This window comes from Nomia melanderi, chromosome 14 (assembly GCF_051020985.1).
Source record: "Nomia melanderi isolate GNS246 chromosome 14, iyNomMela1, whole genome shotgun sequence".
Classification (NCBI taxonomy): domain Eukaryota; kingdom Metazoa; phylum Arthropoda; class Insecta; order Hymenoptera; family Halictidae; genus Nomia; species Nomia melanderi.
Window position 1 is genome coordinate 4,021,573 of NC_135012.1, and position 20,823 is coordinate 4,042,395.

The 20,823-nt window shown below is 42.7% G+C and overlaps 1 protein-coding gene across 7 annotated transcripts in view; it reads right to left on the minus strand.

The window, feature by feature from the left end:
• The window catches only part of chb (CLIP-associating protein), a 48,189-nt gene that overhangs the window by 21,274 nt on the left and 6,092 nt on the right, over positions 1 to 20,823 (minus strand). For all 7 annotated transcript variants that reach the window (XM_076373519.1, XM_031976906.2, XM_076373518.1 and 4 more), the window contains exons 2-5: positions 13,620 to 13,725; positions 11,790 to 11,961; positions 11,021 to 11,197; positions 10,456 to 10,532 (exon numbers count right to left, since the gene is read on the minus strand). In XM_076373519.1, the coding sequence (XP_076229634.1) occupies positions 10,456 to 10,532; positions 11,021 to 11,197; positions 11,790 to 11,961; positions 13,620 to 13,725 (532 nt within the window). The remainder of the gene's footprint in view (positions 1 to 10,455; positions 10,533 to 11,020; positions 11,198 to 11,789; positions 11,962 to 13,619; positions 13,726 to 20,823) is intronic.

Here is a 20,823-nt window from a genome sequence, read left to right on the forward strand (position 1 = left end):
TAATAGATCTACACTGTTTTATTAAACGAATTAAGTTCGAAGATCTCGGAAAGTTTTCATCTCCAAGCCTAATTTTCCACTATATTACAACTCGGAATTATAAAAGCTTGACGGTTCGTTACTCGACATTGAGTTCGTACCTAAATGTCAAAGCGAAGTAGGAAAAAAGTTCGTATGCAAAGTTCGTAACTCGGGTGACAACTGAATATCATTTCGATCGGAATCCCAGCAATAAAACGGTCAACAGGTGTACACCGTTTCATTGGAAAAGTTATACATAGTAAGAACTGTCGATGAAACTTCTGTACGTGCGAATTGATCGCGTGACAACTGTGCATCGTTCCGATCGCAATAATCCCGCCGATTTCGGGAACACGCGTCTCGCGGGAGACAGTGGGAAACCGAGCTTTAGAAACCGGGTACGAGCGGCGAATAAATTACGGATAGAAAACGTGCCGCGGCGATCCCTTCAGAAAATCGTACGCAGCGTTTCCGTCATTCGTCGGTGAAAGTCCGGCCGTTATTTATTGTTCCCGTGGATCGAGACCGCTTCCGATTTCCCATCGGACCGACGAAAGCGACGCGCGCGTCTCGTTGCAGCGTGTCCCACCGGAATTCCCGGTGGTTTTTCTCGGCCCCGATGAAAACGAGCCGGCGAAACGGAGAGAAAGACGACGGAAGAAAGCGGAGGAAAAGGGAGAACAGTCGGAATGCCGGTTCCACGGATCGGTCATTAAATGTTGCTCAAAGAAGTAAGTCGCCCACGCGTGCCTGGCGCGCATCGAAGGCGATAATGGTACCCTCTCGATTTACGTAACACGCTGCTCCGTGTGTACGTAGCGTATTATCGCGCGCCAGCGAGCTCTTATCGGCCGGTGAGCTGTTAATTACGGGTCAGCCAAACAATTATTGATCCGTTACGACAATTTGTCAGCAGTTTCTGTACGCTACGCGGGGGGTATTCGATTTAAACCCAAGGGAAGTGTTCACCTTTCGTACTCGGAGGTCTTTCGATGGAAACGTACATCTTTTAACCAGTTAACTGTGGAATTTAGTTGAAAAAATCTCTCGTTCTGCGCGCAATAAAATAAAATGGAGCGTGTACTCGTCGAACACAGGACGAATGCACGTAGAGTATATTTCAACAAAAAGCCAAAGCGAAACAGAATTAGGTGTCTATTTGAATAAATAACTCATCGCTGAAGGAACTATTGTCATTTCAAGCTTTAAGACGACGTGTGTACTCGTCAAACGCTGAACGAATGCATGTAGAGTATATTTTAATGGAAGATCAAAGCGAAACAGAAGAATTACATGTTTATATGAAAAAATAAAGAATTCATCGCAGAAAGAGTTAGTATCATGTCAAGTTAATAGAGTTAGCGACATTCTTTGGAACGAATGAGAAGATATAGATAAATCGAGGGAGCTGTTTTGTTTCAAGGATATATATTGATGCATTATACGAAGATTAATATTATGTAAATGGTGATAAAGTCTCTAGTTATTAGAGCATCCTATGAAAATTCAGATGTTGGATCACTGAAGAATTAGGGAATCTAAGAGAGTCTTACGAGATGAATCTATTAGTTTCATTTTGTCGCAACTCTGTAGACACAACTGTTTTAATGAAAGTTGTATTGCTTCAGTTAAATTTGGATCAGACAATTATTTTAGTTGAGATATACGTTTGCAAAATAATTTCCCAGATCCATTTTCTAACTGAGAGCACGTGCGAGTGTAGTTCAAGGGGTTAAGGGGGGAAATACCTTTAGAACCTTAAAAACTCGCAATATTTTTTTTCTATAGGATGTTAGTATAACATCTTAAGAGTATGGTGCCAAAGTTTTAAAGCGAAATTCGGAGCCCTTCTGTTGCTATACCCCATAATCGGGACTCATAGGCGGTAGCCCACCGCAGGTATATATTCACGCGCTCGAAGCGGAGGACCCACCCGTCTTTCATAATTCCCTCGTTTCAATCATTGTAAACATGTTACTTTACATTGTTTGCGTTATACAAGAAAAATTATCATACTGTCGGCTTCGAAATATTAAAAAAAAACAAAAAACCTCGGTGGAAAAGGCAAGCTAACTGATGCTTATCAGGAAACTCACCGCATACTATGGCTTAGCCATACGAAGAAATATTCATAGTGTGGAAAATATGAAGAAAGCTATAATGGCCTCGTATTATCACTTATGCTCCACCAAAGAAAATCCAAGGCACTAATAGTGCCTGGTAGGAAATGACAGCTGGTGCAAGTGGCAGAAAGCTCTAGCTACAGGAGCAAATTTGGACCTTATAGAACATCCTGCACCACTACATCCATTTATCTGAAGAGAATCTACTTGAGAGATGCTTGGGCGGACACACTCAGAACAATAACGAGAGTTTCAACTTAACTGTTTGGCGCTTCGCTCCAAAGCACCTGCACTCAGGAATAAAAATTATTGAAATTGCATCATATTTGGCAGCTGGCTTATTTAACGAAGGATATGCTTCAGTTTTAAGAACTATGAGTACATTGAATATTGTAATTGGAAAACAAGCAAAAACATACGCCCTGAAAATCGACGAACAGAGAATAATTCGACAGGAGCGACGCACCTCATTAACTACCAAAGAGGCTAGAAAAGCAAGAAGAGAGCAACGTATGGAGGAAAATCAGCTCTATGAGGAAACAGAAGGAATATTTTATGGCGCAGGAATAGCTGATAAGTCATTGAAATTATTGAGTTATCACTTATCGAAACTTTGAACGTGTTTATCTCAAAACTACATTTTCGAAATCGGTGGAATCAATAACTCAAAAACTACTCAATCAATCTTGCTGAAATTTTGCACACATATCTATAACAATATTGTCTTCTATATGAACCTAGAGATATGAAATAAATTGTAAATACAAGTACCTTTTTATTGCAAAATATAGCGAACATTTCATGTAAAATTCAAAGTTTCTGTTTAAAAGCATGTCATTTTTTCAATTTTCAATATTTTTCACTTTCTGTAGGTTCACCTACAAACTGTAAGTGTTAGTTATCGAAATATGTCTTGCTGGTTTGTTTCAAATCAATGTAGCCAAAGCTAGAGCTTACACCGTTTAATAAGTCGCACCACAACCTTCCCAAAAAACAGGGACATAACTCCGCCATTTTTAAATATTTTGAAAAACAAAAAATACGTTGCAATAGAGAAAGAATATAATAAATGATAACCAAAGTTTCAAAAATGTAAAACAATCCTTTCCTTTACAAAAAAATTAATAAAGATAAGCTCGTTTTCATCCGTCTAAAGGTATTTCCCCCCTTAAGGGATGAAAGGATCTACAAGACGCTCGGAACTATTCTTAACAACCATTCACAACAACGGTACAAAGATTGCTCAGCTGACGTTTGAGAAACAGTCTATACTTCCATAGTGAAGAATGCACTCGTGCATATTCAATCTATCGTGGGAAGCACGCTCGACGATTATATCCGGACCGAGGCTACGATATCTTTAGGAGGTAGCTGAACCTTCTTATACGAGGAGCGATCAACCTGCGAAATCCCTGGCTCATTTCCATAGGCGATAACAAACGATAAATCCAACCGAGAACGAACTGTTCGAACACCGTGTGCGCGCGGTAAACTTTAACAATTCCGTTGTCCCGGCGATCGGACCTTTTGTCGCGATCGCGGCCAGCCGAGAGTAGCGTTCGCCGGTCGGAATGTCAGCGAGAGAGTCAGCGGGGTACGAGGATAAAAAGGGCATCGCGGGATCGAGCCAGTGTTACTCCGCGTCTGAATATCTGATCGCCAGTGTACGGTGCATGCACTGTTTACTCGGGAACACCGAAATACCTGGCGAAGTACAGATAATATAAGAAATGTTTTCTGTGCAACTTTCATCCGGAATATTTTGATATTTATAGACAATTGAAATACTTTATACAAGTAATATAGAAGACTGATATCTATACTATCGTTTCAAGGACACCTCAGTGTTCACATAGCGAGCTATTAACCTGTTGGCTTACAATAATCTTCAATTCTTTTAACACTGCACTCGACAGTTTTGTGCTAAAACTATTCGACACTCTTGAATGAAATATAGACGACGTTTGTTGCGACTAATGTAACTTAATAAATTAAGGGACAAAAGTATTTTGATATTTCACATAGCGATGCGACGAAGTTCAATATTAAACATCAAACTTTATAGTTTTACTGTATCAAAACAAGTGGTGACAGTCATCTCCCGAGTGTTAGGGTTAGATTAACTATTATTCTGTCAGCGGTTACTATACTTTAGAATAAGTACAGTAATTGAATCATTTGTTTGTTACTTCGTCTTCGAAACATGAATAGTCTCAAAATGTATATATTCGTCCGCGAAGGGTTAACCTTTTGCACTTGAGAGGTGACTCTTTCACCACTTGATTTCACGCAGTAAAACTATAAAATCTGATATTTAATGCTAAACTTTGTATAATGCGATGCGTGAAATATTGGAACAAAATAGCTTTGTTCCTCAATGTACTTGCGATTTCCCTTCGAGATAGTTTGAACGAATATCGTCTTCGCCTCGTCAAAAAACGTTAAACATTTCTAGTGAGAAACTATCGAGTGCAAAGGATAAAAGCATAAGCCAACGAAAATCTCGACACTCTTGTAACATCCCCAGAAAATTGAAAGGAAGTCGATTCGACTGGCAGTTCTAGTGTTAAAATCAGGTGTTCCATATCGGATACAGTTACCCTATGTGCATCGCGTCGGGTGCCGTTGCACCGGGGCCGAGATAAATCCGCGTCGCCGGCAACCCTGCCACCTTTCACTTCGCGCGGCGCACGTGTACGCGGCGTACTTACACCTCCCAGCTGTCCTCAGGGTAAGGTCGCGCCGCCGAGCGAGCAACAACGAGCGCGATCCGGTGTGGGTGCTAATTTCGATCGATCGGTGAACGGGGGGCACCGGTGAATAATCTCGGCGTGTCGCGGGAAACCGGTGTTGCAGAAATACACCTATCGAGATTCCTGTCGCGCTTGCCGGGCTCGGGCTTGATCGATGACGCCCGGAGAAACGGTCTAGTATTTTCGGACGTCGTCATCGCCTGAACCAGAATTTTCAGCAGGGATTGAAAAGAACCGCGATATCGGTTTCGGTTATCGATACAGTTATGGAGAAACGAAATGGAGCTAGAACTGCTATCGGATATAGAGGTTCTGACCTATATCGGTTTCTGACCTGTTACTTTTTAGTCCTGCGTTTTCAGTGATTTCCGCGTGTGTTTATTATAACTTTCAATATATATAATTAGTTAACGATTAATGATTGTACACTATAATCGTTTTAGGATCGTACATTTCAAATGTGTAGATATTACGTCTCTAGACAGAATTCTATAGCCGAAATGCAGAACTGATATACCTAATAACTTCATTATTTCTTCTATTCTAATGGTTATAACTTCGATTCTCCGTAACTGTTTCAATGGGAACTGATACAGTTTGAAAACAGTTGCTTTTCATTCCTTGATTTTAATCCTTTGAATCCAACGTTTGAACTTCTCGATGAATTTTCATATTGGCAAAACACTAGACCTGAAAATGAAACTATAAACTAATTTGTTCTCAACTGATGATTACGTTCGTTAAGAGTTTGAAATGAAATAGTTGCAGAAGTACCTAGTCAGCTCATAAAACAGACGTTGCAGTATACGAAGTTAGATCCTGAAGAATCGAGAATCGAGATCCGAGTACCGGCGGTGAGCTGTTTTATCTTGTATCAAGGAAGAAGGAACCGACTTTACAGGTCTCTCGTTCGAGAGGAATTCGAAATGAGAACTTCCGAGATCCATTGCGGCGAAGATTGATTAACCGTGGCTGCCCTTAAGGGATTTATGAGCTGGTTACTAGGAAACCGGGATCGGCGGCGACGGCTGTGTAATGCACGACACCGTTAAGCGCCAGAGAAATCGGATAGTGTAATCGCGATTCAACGCGAACCTCCGACGAACACGAGTCCCGTGGCGGGTCACAAGGGAAAGAGAAAGAGAGAGAGTGAGAACGAGGTTTATGCAAATTTTTCCTTGCGCCGTGTACGCTCAACCTTTCCGTGTCGCGTACAAGGATAGCTCGTCAGCCTGTTGTTCTGGGATTCCGCGGAACCGGCTAAGAATACGCGGCACAGATCCGCGAGGAAAACGATCCGAATCGAAAATGGATCCCTTCGTCTGAAATCATGAATGAGAACGATCGGCAACGACGATGATCCAATATCGCGTTAATTCTTTGTCCTATGATTTATTTCTCAACCGTGATCAATACGAATACTTTGTTATTAGTAATTCACTGAGGAAAACAGGAAAATTCTGGGTATGTTCTATGTTTATGTTTTAACACTTACGAAGATTCTTCAAAACCTTCAATATATGAAGCTAAATTATATATCAGTTGTTTAATTAATAGAAAAGAAGGAAACTACGGGCTGATCTCTTGCTCGACTAATTAGATCATTTGTCCACGTCTTCTAAATTTGAACATTTATCTCATTGAAATGCCGACATCCGTCCGGAAAGGGTTGAAGTATTATAATTGATAGTAAAGGAACTTTAATTGAATTTACAAGAGTGATATCTATGTTTGTTCAATTCTATTTGAAGCCTTCATCACGAGTCTCGCGCGTTATTATAGGTTAAGGAGTAAAAGTATAATAATCACTAAGTACCACTCGTTTCATTGTTACCGTTGTTAATATGATATTAGATCGAAAAAATTCTTTACCCGAAGAATCAAGGTTTGACCGCTGAAATCCCAAAATCCAGCAATCCTTACAATTTCTCGATGAAACTGAAATTGATCCATAAAGGTACTACATATCAATTACTGACAGGTTTACAAAACGCGTCAAACTGATATGAATTTCATAAACATTATTCGCCAAATGTGAAATATTTCATTCTACTTATCTATATTTAACTCTCTAGACGAAGATTCTCTAAACCATTTGCAGATTCTGCTAAAATAGATATCGAATGCTTAGATACCAGAGAACAAGCAAACTACATACCGATTTCTTGTCGTTTGAATAGCGAAGTCATTTGTTTGATCTCGACAGTGTCGACATTCGTCAGCAAAACGTTAAACTTCGAATTTCTATCATCTACGAACGAATACCAATGTTCCTAGAAACAATAAAACTACGCGATAAATGACTGTGTGTTATTCAGTGACGTATAGATCGTTTCACAAGGAAGAATCATCGACCTAGCAACCGAACGGAGTCCGATGAAGGATGATCCACTGGCCGAGGCGCGTCCGGGAACTTTCAACAGGAAAAAGAATAGAGAAGGTATACACGCGGAAGATGGTCGTTAGTTGTTCACGGTAATTTGGCCTTCTATTAATATACCTGAAATCAAGCGAAGAGCCGTAATTCCTCTTGCCAAGCCCATGTATGACCTAATCGTGATCAGCGTGCGTGCACGGCCCGACGGAGGAAGGAACGTGCCCCGTTCTTAACGCGCAGCTTACGAATTCGATACGCGGAACCGAACAGTTTGTTCGCGCGGGCATCGTTTCCTATCTTCTCTCCCTCTAGCCTCCTTTTTTTTCCCTCTTACTACCGGATTTTTCGCATACCGGGACACCAGACGTCGCGGTGAACACAGACAGACACTTTCACCTCACGAACATCACAGGAAACAGAAACTTCGAAGTTTCGTATGGTTAGATCCGAGAAATTTATGCATCCTTTTATTCGTCGCTCCGAAGAACGCGCGATCGAGGAGACCCATTGCTTTCTACTTTTTCGATGATGAATCGTCTGTAGGAAATTGTCACTTGAACAGAAGTATCATTAACAGGAAAACTATACACGTCTAATCGACCCGTCTCAGCGTTTCTACATTGCAATAAATTATAAAGACGCTTTCGCCAGAGATTATAGGAGAAATTTGTCTACCTTGAATCTTAAAGAATCCGTTCTAATTTTTATAAGAATTAGAAAGAAGTCATTGTAATTACTAAGTGCTAATGTTAACAAAATCTATCAGCTTGATCGCAAATTGAGTAGAACAGTTGCAATTTTTCTGTAAGAAATCTCATATTCGAGCGTTTTTCGTGGATTCGAAGCAAGTTAATGTAGCGTGGAACTCGTGATGAAAATTTCAAGAATGTAATAAGCGCAAATTGAATATTGTTGATCCTTTATCGACGGTCCTACTTCAAAGTAAACGTAGACGTAGAATGAACATAAAATCCCTCTCTGTTTCTAATGAATTATTTATCATAATACAGTCGTAACGTGTGCAGATACAAGGAAAACCATAGGGCACGGGGTTAAAAAGACGATCCGTCCGGTAGTCGGTCGGTCGTTTTACACGGTGACGTTGGCACAATGCGATCGGCGATTCTCGTTATCTATTCTGCGTTATTACATAATATTACGTAGACAGATAGGTGAGGCGCGCGCGGTGCAATATCGCCGGGTGTATTGTTTCAAACGGTGTCTGTAATTCATACCGGGGACCAACGTCTCGTCCGGCTCCAAACCAGCGGCCTTGTAACATTGTAAGACCGCCTGCAGGCCTGTTCGAATTTCGATTGCGAATATTACGTGTCGCCGGCAATCGAATACTTCGCATATTAGTTCTGTTCGAGCGAGGAGGAAAGAAACGAAGAAGCTGAAGAACTCGAAGAAGACGAAGTAGAAGAAAACGAAAAATTACGAATCGAGTATTCCCGATATGACTCACGATGCGCACACGGCATACCATTGTATAATCAATCTTTGTCTCGTCGCTGGGACGAAGGAGAAAAAAAAAAGAATCGCGTCAGTGCAGGACTCCTCTTGCGTAACATTCGATCAAAAGACACGGTTCTGCTTGAGTAATCCGAGGCAGGATCCGAGAAACCCGTTCCCCGGTGGCCCTAAATCACCATGATTTTCAAGAACACGCTTCGGGAGTTCGTGAAGTGTACTTCATTTGGACACGACCGATCTTTCATTTTTTTTCAACTTGTATTTCGTTTTCCAGTGAAACTGATCTGCGGGGACTCTGTAAAAAGAGTCTTTCCTTTCTAATATTCCCTTGTAAACGCGTCGTTACCCCCACCACTCTACGAAAGTAAGCGATAGTGGGCGGGCGTTGTCCCAGTGGGCGGGGCAGCGGTTGAAATCAGCCAATGAAACGGTTGTAGAATTGGATCTATTGTTCTGTATAATCTCGTTAGCAGTTCCGATGCGTTAAGGAGTGATCTAGCTTTGTACGTGAAAACTGACAGTTAAATGAATTACAATTAACCGATGTCGAACCGTTGGAACTTTCAAAGTTTCAATTTCTACGGGACCACGAGACTGTGACGCTTGTACTGATGATTTTCAGCGAACCGTCACATGGTGACGTTCGGAAGGTCCGTTCCAGGTGACCGTAGGCAACCTGAATTTCAAGATGTTCCTCACGTTGATTGCCCCGTTTTTGCCGGGTCCCTCTTTCCCAAGGTTCTGGCCGTTTTCGCTTCCAGAGACGGTGGGAGGGAGGCGGCCTAATTGCGCCCAAATTTGTACGGGAGATCAATCTCGAGGAAACAGCGGCGGGCCGTTACTCGCTGGGAAGAACGGCCAGGAAAAAACGGCGAAAGAAACGGTCACCGTGCACGAGGACGATTGAACCAGAAGTCGCGGGTTGAACGTGGCCGGACGGCGTAATTAAATTCAAATTGGTCCTGTTTTACCGTGGCCGGTTAAGCAAATATTCTTATCACGTTGCCGGACAAGCGGTCCTCGCTAAATATTCATCGTGTGTGCCCGAAGATCGTGGCCGCGAAGCGGGAGGGGCGGACACAGGGACGACAGAGTGGAACAGAGAAGGTTCGTCTCTTTCGCTGAATGCAAAGGCATTTACCGCCACACGCGATTGTGTTCATGGATGGCAGCACGATACAGCCTGAATAACATTACCACGAGGAGGTGACACGCGCGCAGCCACTGCCTTTTTCTTCGTCGTTCACCGCCTTAACGCGTTGCTTACCGGTACTCGATATTCCTTCAACGCTAGAACCACCGACCACTTGATCTGGCTTTTTCAGGTTTCTTTATAGAACCTACTGCGTTTATTAAGATTCAAAATCAATTGTATTCCAGTTTGCGTATTGGACCAGCTTCTTTAGCAATTTCTAAAAGAAGCATTTGTACGTTTTCAATGATTGTAAAAAATATCCGGTAGCTCTAGAGTTAAGGATCAACGATTACGAACCGACGACTGTAGATTCCGCGGTGACGGCAATCGTGAAACGGTCCCTTATATAACGCAATGATAAATGTTTTGAAAGTACTATTAATTAGAAGAAAACCGCGAGACTTCTTTTCGATGTAGCAGCGTCATCGGGGAATCTATTAATAGTCTTCCGGTAGATAAAGCGTTACACCGCGGATCACCCGCCGGCAAGGAAATCTCGTTTCTACTCACCGTCCGAGGACATCGCCAGAGGCAGCAGATCGCCGGCCGCTTTCAGTTGGTCGAACTTCTCTATTAGTAACAGCAACCTGAAACACGAGACACGGGACGTGAGTTTTCTCTGGGATCGAAAGTTAATATCGGAATTAATATAGAAAGGCCCTAACTCCGGCAGCCACGTTAACTACACAAGAAAAATTTTCTTGTCGCTTAAGGGGACAACCGAAGCATCTCGACTCAATTAGCTGGATGCTATAGTTGAAAAATGAAGGTTGCACGGCTAGATAGGCTACTAGTAATTGTGTAAGCGAGACTCCCACAGAAGCTCATGGAACAATGCTCAAAATAATTAGGGAACGCCCACTGGAATGACTTCATCGCTTATTGAGGTATTCAATATCGTTTGAGTTGTGACACGATCCGTGAGACGTGCTCCTTTTATCGCAGTGCTCGGCAAGAAGAATCATAGATATCATAGGAAAATTGATAAAATAATGAACGCTCTGTTACAACGAATTCGTCTGGTTAAATTCGTTCCAGCCGATCTTCTGGGATCGATTTCGTTCCCTCCACTTACTTAGCCTGCGGTACATTGTGTTTTCTCTGCAGGTCCACGCGCAGCCGTTCGCCGACGTGTCTGTAGATGTCTGCCAGTGTGTTCATCGCGGTTTCTCGGACTTTTTCGGACGGATCCGAGAGCAGTTTTACGATACTTGGAATCACGCCCGACAGGATCATTTCGTCCGCGCCGTGCCTGTAAAAGGAGATATCGAGGCAATTAACGAATCCAATCTTTTTGTAGTCGCCGTGGAATTCGCGACATTGCTCTCTAGCATACACGAAGCGTCTCTTTCTTTCTCCTCCGTTGTTTGAATTACAAGGGCACCCGTGTGTTACTTTTCTTGCTCCCCTGATTAAGAAATTGTCAACACTTTTCACGTAAAAAGTATTGAAAGCTTGGCTACCGCTCGACAATAACGTGTTTGACCATAAACGATTATTTCTACTCGAACACGGCGTTCACAAATATTGACAACGACGCTATCTCTTCTAAAACTGTCTGTCGTTAACTAACGCTTAAGCTATAAGATAGATACACGCGAGATAAGGCGTGTTCCCTTCGAGTAGAAACAAACAGAACTGACCAAACACTGGATGGTTCCATTACAGCTAATCGTTTTTATTATATCATCGATCTATCCTCTCTCAACGATCATCTTTTTCTATCCTCCAGCATCGAAGGCAGGGTCCTCACAATTTTCAGGACACGTTTCTATTTCCCCGTCGCGAAATACAATTGGCAACGAAAGGACGCTTCACGTGCATCTAATCGAGCAGGTCCTTACTCGTTGAGCGTTGTCGTTAGCAGAATCAGTGCTTCCTCCCTCAATTTAGCATTCTTGTGAGTAAAAGCCGGCCGCAGTCTGTCCAGAAGTTGCTGGGGCGACATACATCCTTTCTCCATGATCTTGAGGAGCACCAACTGCGCTTTCTCCCGGGTCACATCCTTGCTGTCTCCTGCAGGGCAAACAGTATCGTTCAATTAAAACACTGAAATCGACCAACCATCTCTAACAATAAATACTTAATCTAGTCAATCTAATCAGTCGTCATAAAAACGATCAAAACTCGTCGTCGCTTCTCAATGATTTCCTTTCGAATACCGTTAACGCTTGTCCTATCGTTCTTCTCTCGCAATACAAGCAAGAAATCATTCGTCCAACGATCGAGTTCATAATTCCGATTGAACAGTCCCTGCCAAACAAAAGTCGGAAGACCGGTTTTACTGTATATTTAGATCCCCGTCGTTCTATCGCGTCTCGTTAAACGCGGCCCAACTTCCGTGCTTATTTTATCTGGTTCTCGGGGAGCGAGCGATGAAGTTCAGCCGATAAGACGCTCGAAAACTGTTGAAATACGGTTGCGTATATGGGATGTCCCGGCTGACTTTATCGCTTCGCGAGTTCCTTTCATCTTCGGGCAGACGGCTCTCGTCCAGAAACGAGGCGAATGATTAATCCACCTCTCAACGCAAAGGAACACTCTAATTCCGAATGATGCAACGAGTTCGTTTAGCGTACAATATCAGTTTCCCAGAACGTTCTATTAAAAGTATCCCTAATGCACAGACTTGAAACTAATCGTTTTGACCCTTTATGTCCTGAATGAACTGATTTTCATTTCTTTCTGTTACATGTATGAATTGATACTTTAAATCGTTTTCCCGATACGAACGGTTAAAGAAGTATCGAGAAAACGACTCGGTGTTCACGATATTGCCTCCGATAGCGTAGCCAAGGTGTTCCTCGATTTTTTTCTCTCCACGGTGGACGCAGAGGATACGTATCAAGCGATAAAGTTACAGTGCGGAGGCACACTGTAGAGATCGGCGTTTCGCAACTGGTTCCGCGAGGAAGCCTGGCCACGCAGAAACGCGAAAGATGCCGAAGATTGCAGGCCAAGTTTCCTCGGAATTATAGCAAATAAAGAATCTATCTAGAAGTGGCTGTCAACACTGGAACTACCAGATGAACTCTTCCTTTCCGATTATTAAGTATATAATGGATGTTTCTTTGAGAAGTTAGTGAAGAAATAGATATAATTATTGCTGAGTGTCAATTAGGATTTATGTAGAATATCTATAGGAACATTTGGAAAACTTAATTCGTCTGTTCGGTAGTTCCAATGTTAATCTATCGCTTTATCTATTAGAATTTCTATAGAAAGATTTGGAAAACTCAACTCGATTGCTCGGTAGTTTCAATGTAAAATCTATCGCCGTTATCTATTAAGATTTCTATAGAATTTATATGGAAAGCTTTGAAAAAACTCAATTTGCTCTACAGTTTCATTGTCAAATCTATCGCTGTTATCTGTTAGAATTTCTACAGAATTTCTATAGAAAGATTTGAAAATTCAATTTGATTGCTCTACAGTTTCACTGTCAAGTCTATCGCTTTATCTATTAGAATTTCTATAGAATTTCTATGGAAAGCTTTGAAAAAACTCGATCCGACTGTTCTGCAGTTCCAGCGTCAAATCTATCGCTGTTATCGTTTAATACGCCTTCTCGCTTCACGAGAGTTCCCATTTGAAATGTTTACTGCAACGCTTGCGAAAATCGCGCGGTCGGCAATTTGTTAATAATTCACGAGGCGAACAGGTTCGACACCCACCGAGTCGATCTATCGTCGGCTGAATGATGCTGGAGACATAAGGCTTGAAGTCGTGGCCCATCCGATCCGCGAGGAACGTGAGCACCTCCAAACCATTCTGGACCACCTGCAACAAGAAACAAGAACCATCGTTACACTCGGTTTCGTTAGAACGTATTTGATGTTTTCTCTCTATCGTTCGGTCTCCCTCTTTTTCCCTGCGGTAATTGGATCAACGACAATTATAAAGGAACGCGTGTCCCCTTTCATCAAACGGACACGTTGTTCCGAATCCTCCGTCGGTCTATAGCTCGGCTACCGAGGCGATCGAGGCTTGCCGGGTAATTTGTTCGGCATAGAAGGCTCTTATGCGGTTTCTGTGACGAGAGATCAATTAACGCGCTCGCTGCCGGTGTTACAGGCGCGACGCGCGCTCCTTTTTGCGACCGGTCATTGTCAATTTCCGACAATCTCGTGGTTTCGAGATGGCAAACAATAAACGCAGATAATCGCTCGGAGAAACGACGCGAAAAAGAAGTGACGAGTACTAGAGTGCTTCTTTTCCCACTATTGAATATTAGAAAGTTTTAATAAGTTCTCAAAACTCAGTTTCCAAAATTAGAAAGAGAAGAAGAATTACCAATCTTTCAGTACTTCATTCCTCTATTTTCAAAGAGACGATCCGATTCGTGTCTCGATAAAGAATCGTTATTCCTTTACCAATTTTCACAATCAGAAAGTTTTCAGAATTCCACAGACAAAAAGCATTACCAACATTTCCGTACTTCACTCCTCCATCCTGAAAAATGCGATCCGATTTGCCCCGGTACACCCCATTCGTCCTCGAAGTGTCGGCAAACGTCCATAAACTCGCGTCAATTGTTTTTTAATACACCCCCGCGCTCAGATACTCGAAGCCTGCGACGCAACGGGTGCGTCGATTATAAATTCATTAGCGGAATTAATTTAAATGTATTACGGAGTTAAAGCACCCCACGAGGCAGGGGTGTTTACGTTGCACCGTAGGGTCCAGCGGCGGCATATTGATCCGCGCAAGATAAACTACGAGCCGGAGAGCTTCCCTTAAACCGGAGAAAAAAAAAACAGAGCGACCGAGAGAGAAAGAGAGAGAGAGAGAGAGAGAGAGAGAGAGAGAGAGAGAGAGAGAGAGAGAGAGAGAGAGAGAAAAAAGTCGTAGACCCCTCGCACTTTCCCTCTTGCTCGTAATTATGCTTCGTCTGCGAGCCCTCTCCTGGCACTCGCAATGATTACTCCGCGGCGGTTATATTTTTCCTGCGAGTCCGCGCCGTCATCAGAACGTAATTGCGAAGGTTTGAGCGAATTACACACGTTTCCGGTCCCGTGGCTACACACGCGAAACCACTGGAAACTCTTAACGCGCGGGATTTAGGGGTGGCGGAATTAGTGCCGCGCGAAGCGCGTCCTCCATCGATCGAGAATTCACAGTGTAAACAATTCGTTAACGTGTCGGTCTGCCTCGCCGGAAGAAACTGTTCACTGCGTCGCGAGCGCATTACATGTTTTAGAGGATTTCGTTCGTCGGTCTATTCTAACGAAATGAACTTGGAAGAGATTGAATATTTAGTTGTCAGTGTTTAATATTCTACGTATTCTGATATTATTGACTCTAGTAATATAGAGAGTGTTAATTTTAACGAGCACATAAATTATTCTTGCTGTTATTGAAAGTAAGAAGAAGTAACTAAATAAAATGACCTTCAATAGTAGTGGGAGTAATTTAGATGCTCGATTAACATTCTGTGTACATATCGATAACACTTGATTAAGTTAATTTTAGAATCAGTTAAATTGATATCTTTTCATTTTTCTTATGGAGACTGTTACAGTGTATTTATTAAGATTTCAATCGACTTGGCAAAGTTTTTTTGCATAAACTTAAACATTCATTTTTTAGGTGACGTATCGAACGAACCGAATTTTGATGGATGTGTATCAGACATAAGATAATAAAGTAATTATCACAAAAAATCTTGACTTTTTAGTTTCTGCTGAATTAAGACTCTTTCGGCTGCATAGGAGTTTTGACGAGTTTACTTGGCAGTGAAAGTGTTAAAGAAAGAACTCAGAAATACGTGAATTTGATTTGTTAGTTCCAGCGTTGAAATATTAGATTATTAGTAACAACTAGCCACAGCTTTCGAAACTCGATCGTCAAGTTCTATCTGCTCAGGATTATAAGAGTTCCAGAAATTCTCTCGAACATCGAAACGAAGACACGGATCTCCCATAATCCGCGATTATTGTTCAAGCCGTTTCCAACGAGAAAGCGGCGAGGCGATCGCGAACGATCGAGCGCACGGAGTTTCGCGATACCGTTAATGATCGGGCGGTGTGCTAATTATATGGAAGTCGGGAGCGAGGAGCACGAGAAAAACGAAAAGCCTCGGCGCTGAGCAATGATGTCACAGCCAGACGACAGCCCTGAGAGAACGTTTACCCCGCGGCACTAAAATAGGTTTATATGCCTATGTATAGCGGTTCGTTAAATGTATTTAAACCGTCGCCGCAGAGTAATGGACGGTTTCGCAGACACGCTGACATTGGATCAACCGTGGACACCTCAGAAACGATTTTTCACAGCTGATTCACCCGTTACACTGCTCGACGTCGGATTATATCGAACTTAAATGGACTGAACATGCTCCACCAGCTTTCCTCGTCTGTCGTTCGTCTCGTAGTTCTCATGCATCGACTCTATCGCGATCTGCGTTTGTTTCGGCAGCAGTATCCGTAGTTTACAATATTTGATTAACGTCGAATACCACAGAAGTTATTAGAAATATAATTGGCAATGATCAGCTATGGATTTGACTGGATAAAATTATAGTCCATTAAATAGAAAAATGGATCTCAATACAATATTTATGAAACAAGTCAATGTAGTTTATTATGTCCCGATCAACTGTAAACAGGCGTGTTTACTTATTGTCTTAGTTGAATAAAAACATACATTATTCCATTATGCAAACCAGGAGTCAACAGTGACCTACAACTAAATTTTTTATAATTATTTGAAAACATTTCTATATCATAAACAATGCTGCTTGCAGTGCTCAGGTAGACGAACGTGCAATAACAACAGTGCAACAATCGAATGATTTAATATTATATTCTATCCATGTAGCGTATTTTGCTCAACGTCTCTACAAAACGCAAACAGAATTTTAAAAAATTAATTTTCTTTAGGTAACTTCTACATCTAAATATCCCTAGCATAAATCTTTCGATACTCCACCGATCCAGGATTAATGAATACAAGTTACACGGCCGAATTTTAATTAACGGCCGCAAGAAAGAAGTCTCTCAAAGCGGCGTTTCAATAAATTCTCGAAAGTAACGGTTGCAAATTCACGGGGCAGAGGTTTATTAATACCGAGCGGAGGAAGGCGACGGAGTTAATTTAACCCTCGTTATAACTTAAGCTTCAAGGAAAAGAAGGACGGCCGGACAGACGGACGGGCGGACGGGTTTACTCGGAGGCTAGGGGTTGAACCGACGATAAATGCGCCACCCGACGCTACACTTGCACTTTCTATATTGATCTGACTCGTCCTCCCGAGGAGGAACGGTTCGTTCACCCTCGAATCCGTTCGTGTGTTCTGCGTTGAACGTTCAACTTATTAACCGCGGGGCTCGGTGCAGCCGAGGGTGGAGTTATCCTTTTAAAACGATGGGATCTTGAGGAAATCACTGGCGTGTACCGCGGGACGCTTAAAATAGAAGCTCCGGCCCGCTCAGGCTTCGATTTCATCCAATTTACATGTAGTCCGGCTGAGCGAATCCTTTCTATCCGTGTCTTCCCATTAAAAGACACGAAAGTACAACTTAGGAAATGATCCAGAGAAAGACGCAAGCAGTGTCTTTCCAATTTACAGTTCTATAGTTCCAATCGGTTTCGAATCGTATCGTAGATTAATAAATAAGAATAGAAATTAAGGGATCAAATCAATAGAAAATTGACTGAGAAGGAATGAAAACTGATCTGATAGTTCCTCAGCCTACCAAGTAATCTAACATTAACGAAAACCTAGAGATCAGTCTGTTTTTCTCAAAAATCCACTTTCGTCGATATGGATACGCTCTCTGAGAATGAGTTCAAGTGTCCCAAGACCCCAACAACTTAGCTGCCGCGAGCTACGAAGTGTATAGCCAGTAATTGCAGCGTTCAATTAACGGAGATGGTCGTCTAATCCAATCAAAGAACCGACGACAGGGTCCCAAAAGAGCATCCTCTCGATCCACCGTCGAGGAAAGTGGCTCTACGCCGAGAGGATTCACGTACGATCGATGATATCGCGACGAAGCTGCTGCTGTGGAGAGGCAAACGCACCTTGAACCCTATCTGGCGGATCAGCGGGCGCTCGAAGCACGCCCGAAAGAAGACTCCGAACAACGTGACCTCTTCACGGCATCAAGTAGATCACGAACAAGGGACAACAATAGATCGTACGTGCGCGCGGCTCGAAGATCGGCCGGAGAGCAGGACGCGTGGGCTCGCGTTTTCTGGCCTTACCCGTCGAAGTTGGGACCAGGCTCCGTTAAAACTGTTAAAGCCACGTGGGAGGTGCTCCACCGCCATCCGCGAACCGGCGATCGCGGGCGAAACGCGTTTCAGCTTCTGTCGCGGACCACCATTGAGGCGGATGACGAAGAGACCCACCCAACCGCTCTCGCGCTTCATCTTCTGCTCAACCCTTCGCGGATGACGATTCTTCGAAATATACGAAACCTTCGGCATTTCAATTGTTTAAATAACAAACAGGACACTATGTACTGGTCTGTTACTGTTTGAGTAATTAAATAGTTTGTTTGCTTCCGAGCGACTCGATTATTGGAAGTGTAAGGAAGAATAAGGAGAACTTGCAAATTCTTGCTTTTATATGGGAACAATGGTAGATGCGAGTCTTAGTATACTTCTAATTTTCAGAAATTACAGAGCTTAAGAGTGCCAGCTTATCGTAGAATCAAATGAAATTTATCTATTTCCCTTCTAATTTCTTTACATTTCTGTTATCAGCTTGGAAATGGAAGACGAGACGTTCGCACTACTTAGAACTTTTTCGTGCGAAAATAGAAAATCGACCATCGTAAAAATCAGTGGCACTCAAACGGATAAATATTTTTATTTACTTAGTATTTTCATGGTCTACCCTCCTGTTTTCATTGCTTCACGCCTCCATTAGTCTATGTAAGACAGCTGGGAACGAGTGAGTTAATCGACTGGGAAGAAGAAACATTTCTAATAGGGTGATTTCCGTGTGGCTCGTATCCCTTTCATCGGACCGGCACGGTCGCAATCGGATCACAATGAGCCTCGTTACGGGAGTTCGATCTCGGCTGCGCTGATTTTTTTTCCAAGGCATCGTTGCACCGGTATCGGTGTCAAGGTCACAGGACAACGTAAACTTCTCTTTCTCTCTCTCTATCTTGCGGCCAGCTCGTTTTCTTCCTTTTTCACTCGCCGCGAACGTTTCCTTTTTTGAATTTAAACCATGACATCACCCTCGCATGACGGTGATCCCGATGCTTTTTACATGCATCACGCCAGCAGCGCACGCACACACCGACACTTGCATAACTCGCCGGTTGCACCTTGCCGCCGCGACGCTCGATAACGCATACCGGCAAAAGGTCGCCGTAGAAACGATAAATATCCCCGTAATGATCCGAATTCGTGTGTCACACCACCTACCCCTTTCGCGGAGCGTCTTTATTAATTGTTTATGGTGATCACGACCTCGAGCTTTTTTCAGCGAACGAGAAATGCGTGAAGTCTCGATGATTAGTTTACTTCATCGATTTTAATATGAATTACTTTTAAATTCTGATGTTGGTTTCTATCTATGATATCACGTTTTGAAGTGCATCATATCTGGAAAGACTTCGAACAATGAATAGATATATTTTATTTATCTCTGATTATTTTTACTGTTTCCTGCTTCGCTACTACGATGCAAGCTACAATTTCGACGAGGAAATGAAATATTACGTTCAAAAGTGTCGCATATTTTATCGAATGTGTCTTGAATAATTACCAGGACAATCTATTATCTACTCGAATGTATACTTTCTTTTGTTTCTTGCTTCGATAAACGAACTCGTTAATTGTTAGTGACCCCGAATTGTTTCTATTCGCTACACGTGTTTAATTAGAGGAGGGAAAAAGAGCGAACTCTTTTTCTAGATAAGTAGATTTTCCTCGTTGCGGTCGGACGCGAACGAAATTAGTCGATGACGAATGGATCGTGGGTTTTTTTATGGATAGCCTAGTTTTTATCTGCTCATTTAAGGGACGAGGATAGAATCTAAATGCGTTGCATCTTTGCGCGATAAATGAAATATAATAAGTAAATTAAAGAGAATAGAAGGTGTTTTCTATGAAACACCGACTCACTAATTCAGGCATACACTACTGGCCGGTGTGCCACGGTATACCGCCACGATCGATATTTATTATGCCTGCGGCTATTTAATACTTATTACGTAATCGACGCATTGCGGTTTATCTCGGTATTGTTGTAACCAATTATAACCCATGACGACGATTAAGCCGGACGAAAGTTAAAATTTCAATCGGCGAGCCTGCTGGTTCGCGACTCCGATAGCAATTGTGTATGCCTCCTCGCGTTACGTCATCAGATTTTTACGTGACTCAAGACCAGTTGCAGAATCAATTAGCCCGGCGAAGGCACGTCGCGGATAAAATAACTTATGATTAATTACCGCGAAAAAATGGCCTCCCGCCACGCCTTCGAGAAATTCGAATTAGCATTTTCCTCGCTCGGTCTTCGAAACGTCTTACGTGCACCAATTATCCAATCGTTCTATTTCGCGATCTTCCTCGGTCTTCCTTCGCCTAAAACGCTCCCGATCAATCATCCAATCAATCCATCAATTATTGCCAACTCTCGGCGAACCGTGCCGCATCGAAATTCAAACCTGATGCAACGGAAGCCTGAAGGAGGCCTCCGACAAGCTTGATTGAATCCGACTGCTCCCCGAATTCAGATCCAAAGCCGAACAGCTCCCCCGGGTTCGGTGTAGAATCGAATTTACCGAGGAAGTGGCTAGACCAGACAGGACTCGAAAAAATTCAATGCCGATGCCGACCGGTGGGGGATGGTCGGATCCAACCGCAGCGTAAGAAACTTTCTTCGAGCTGATCGATAGGGCTATCGTAGCG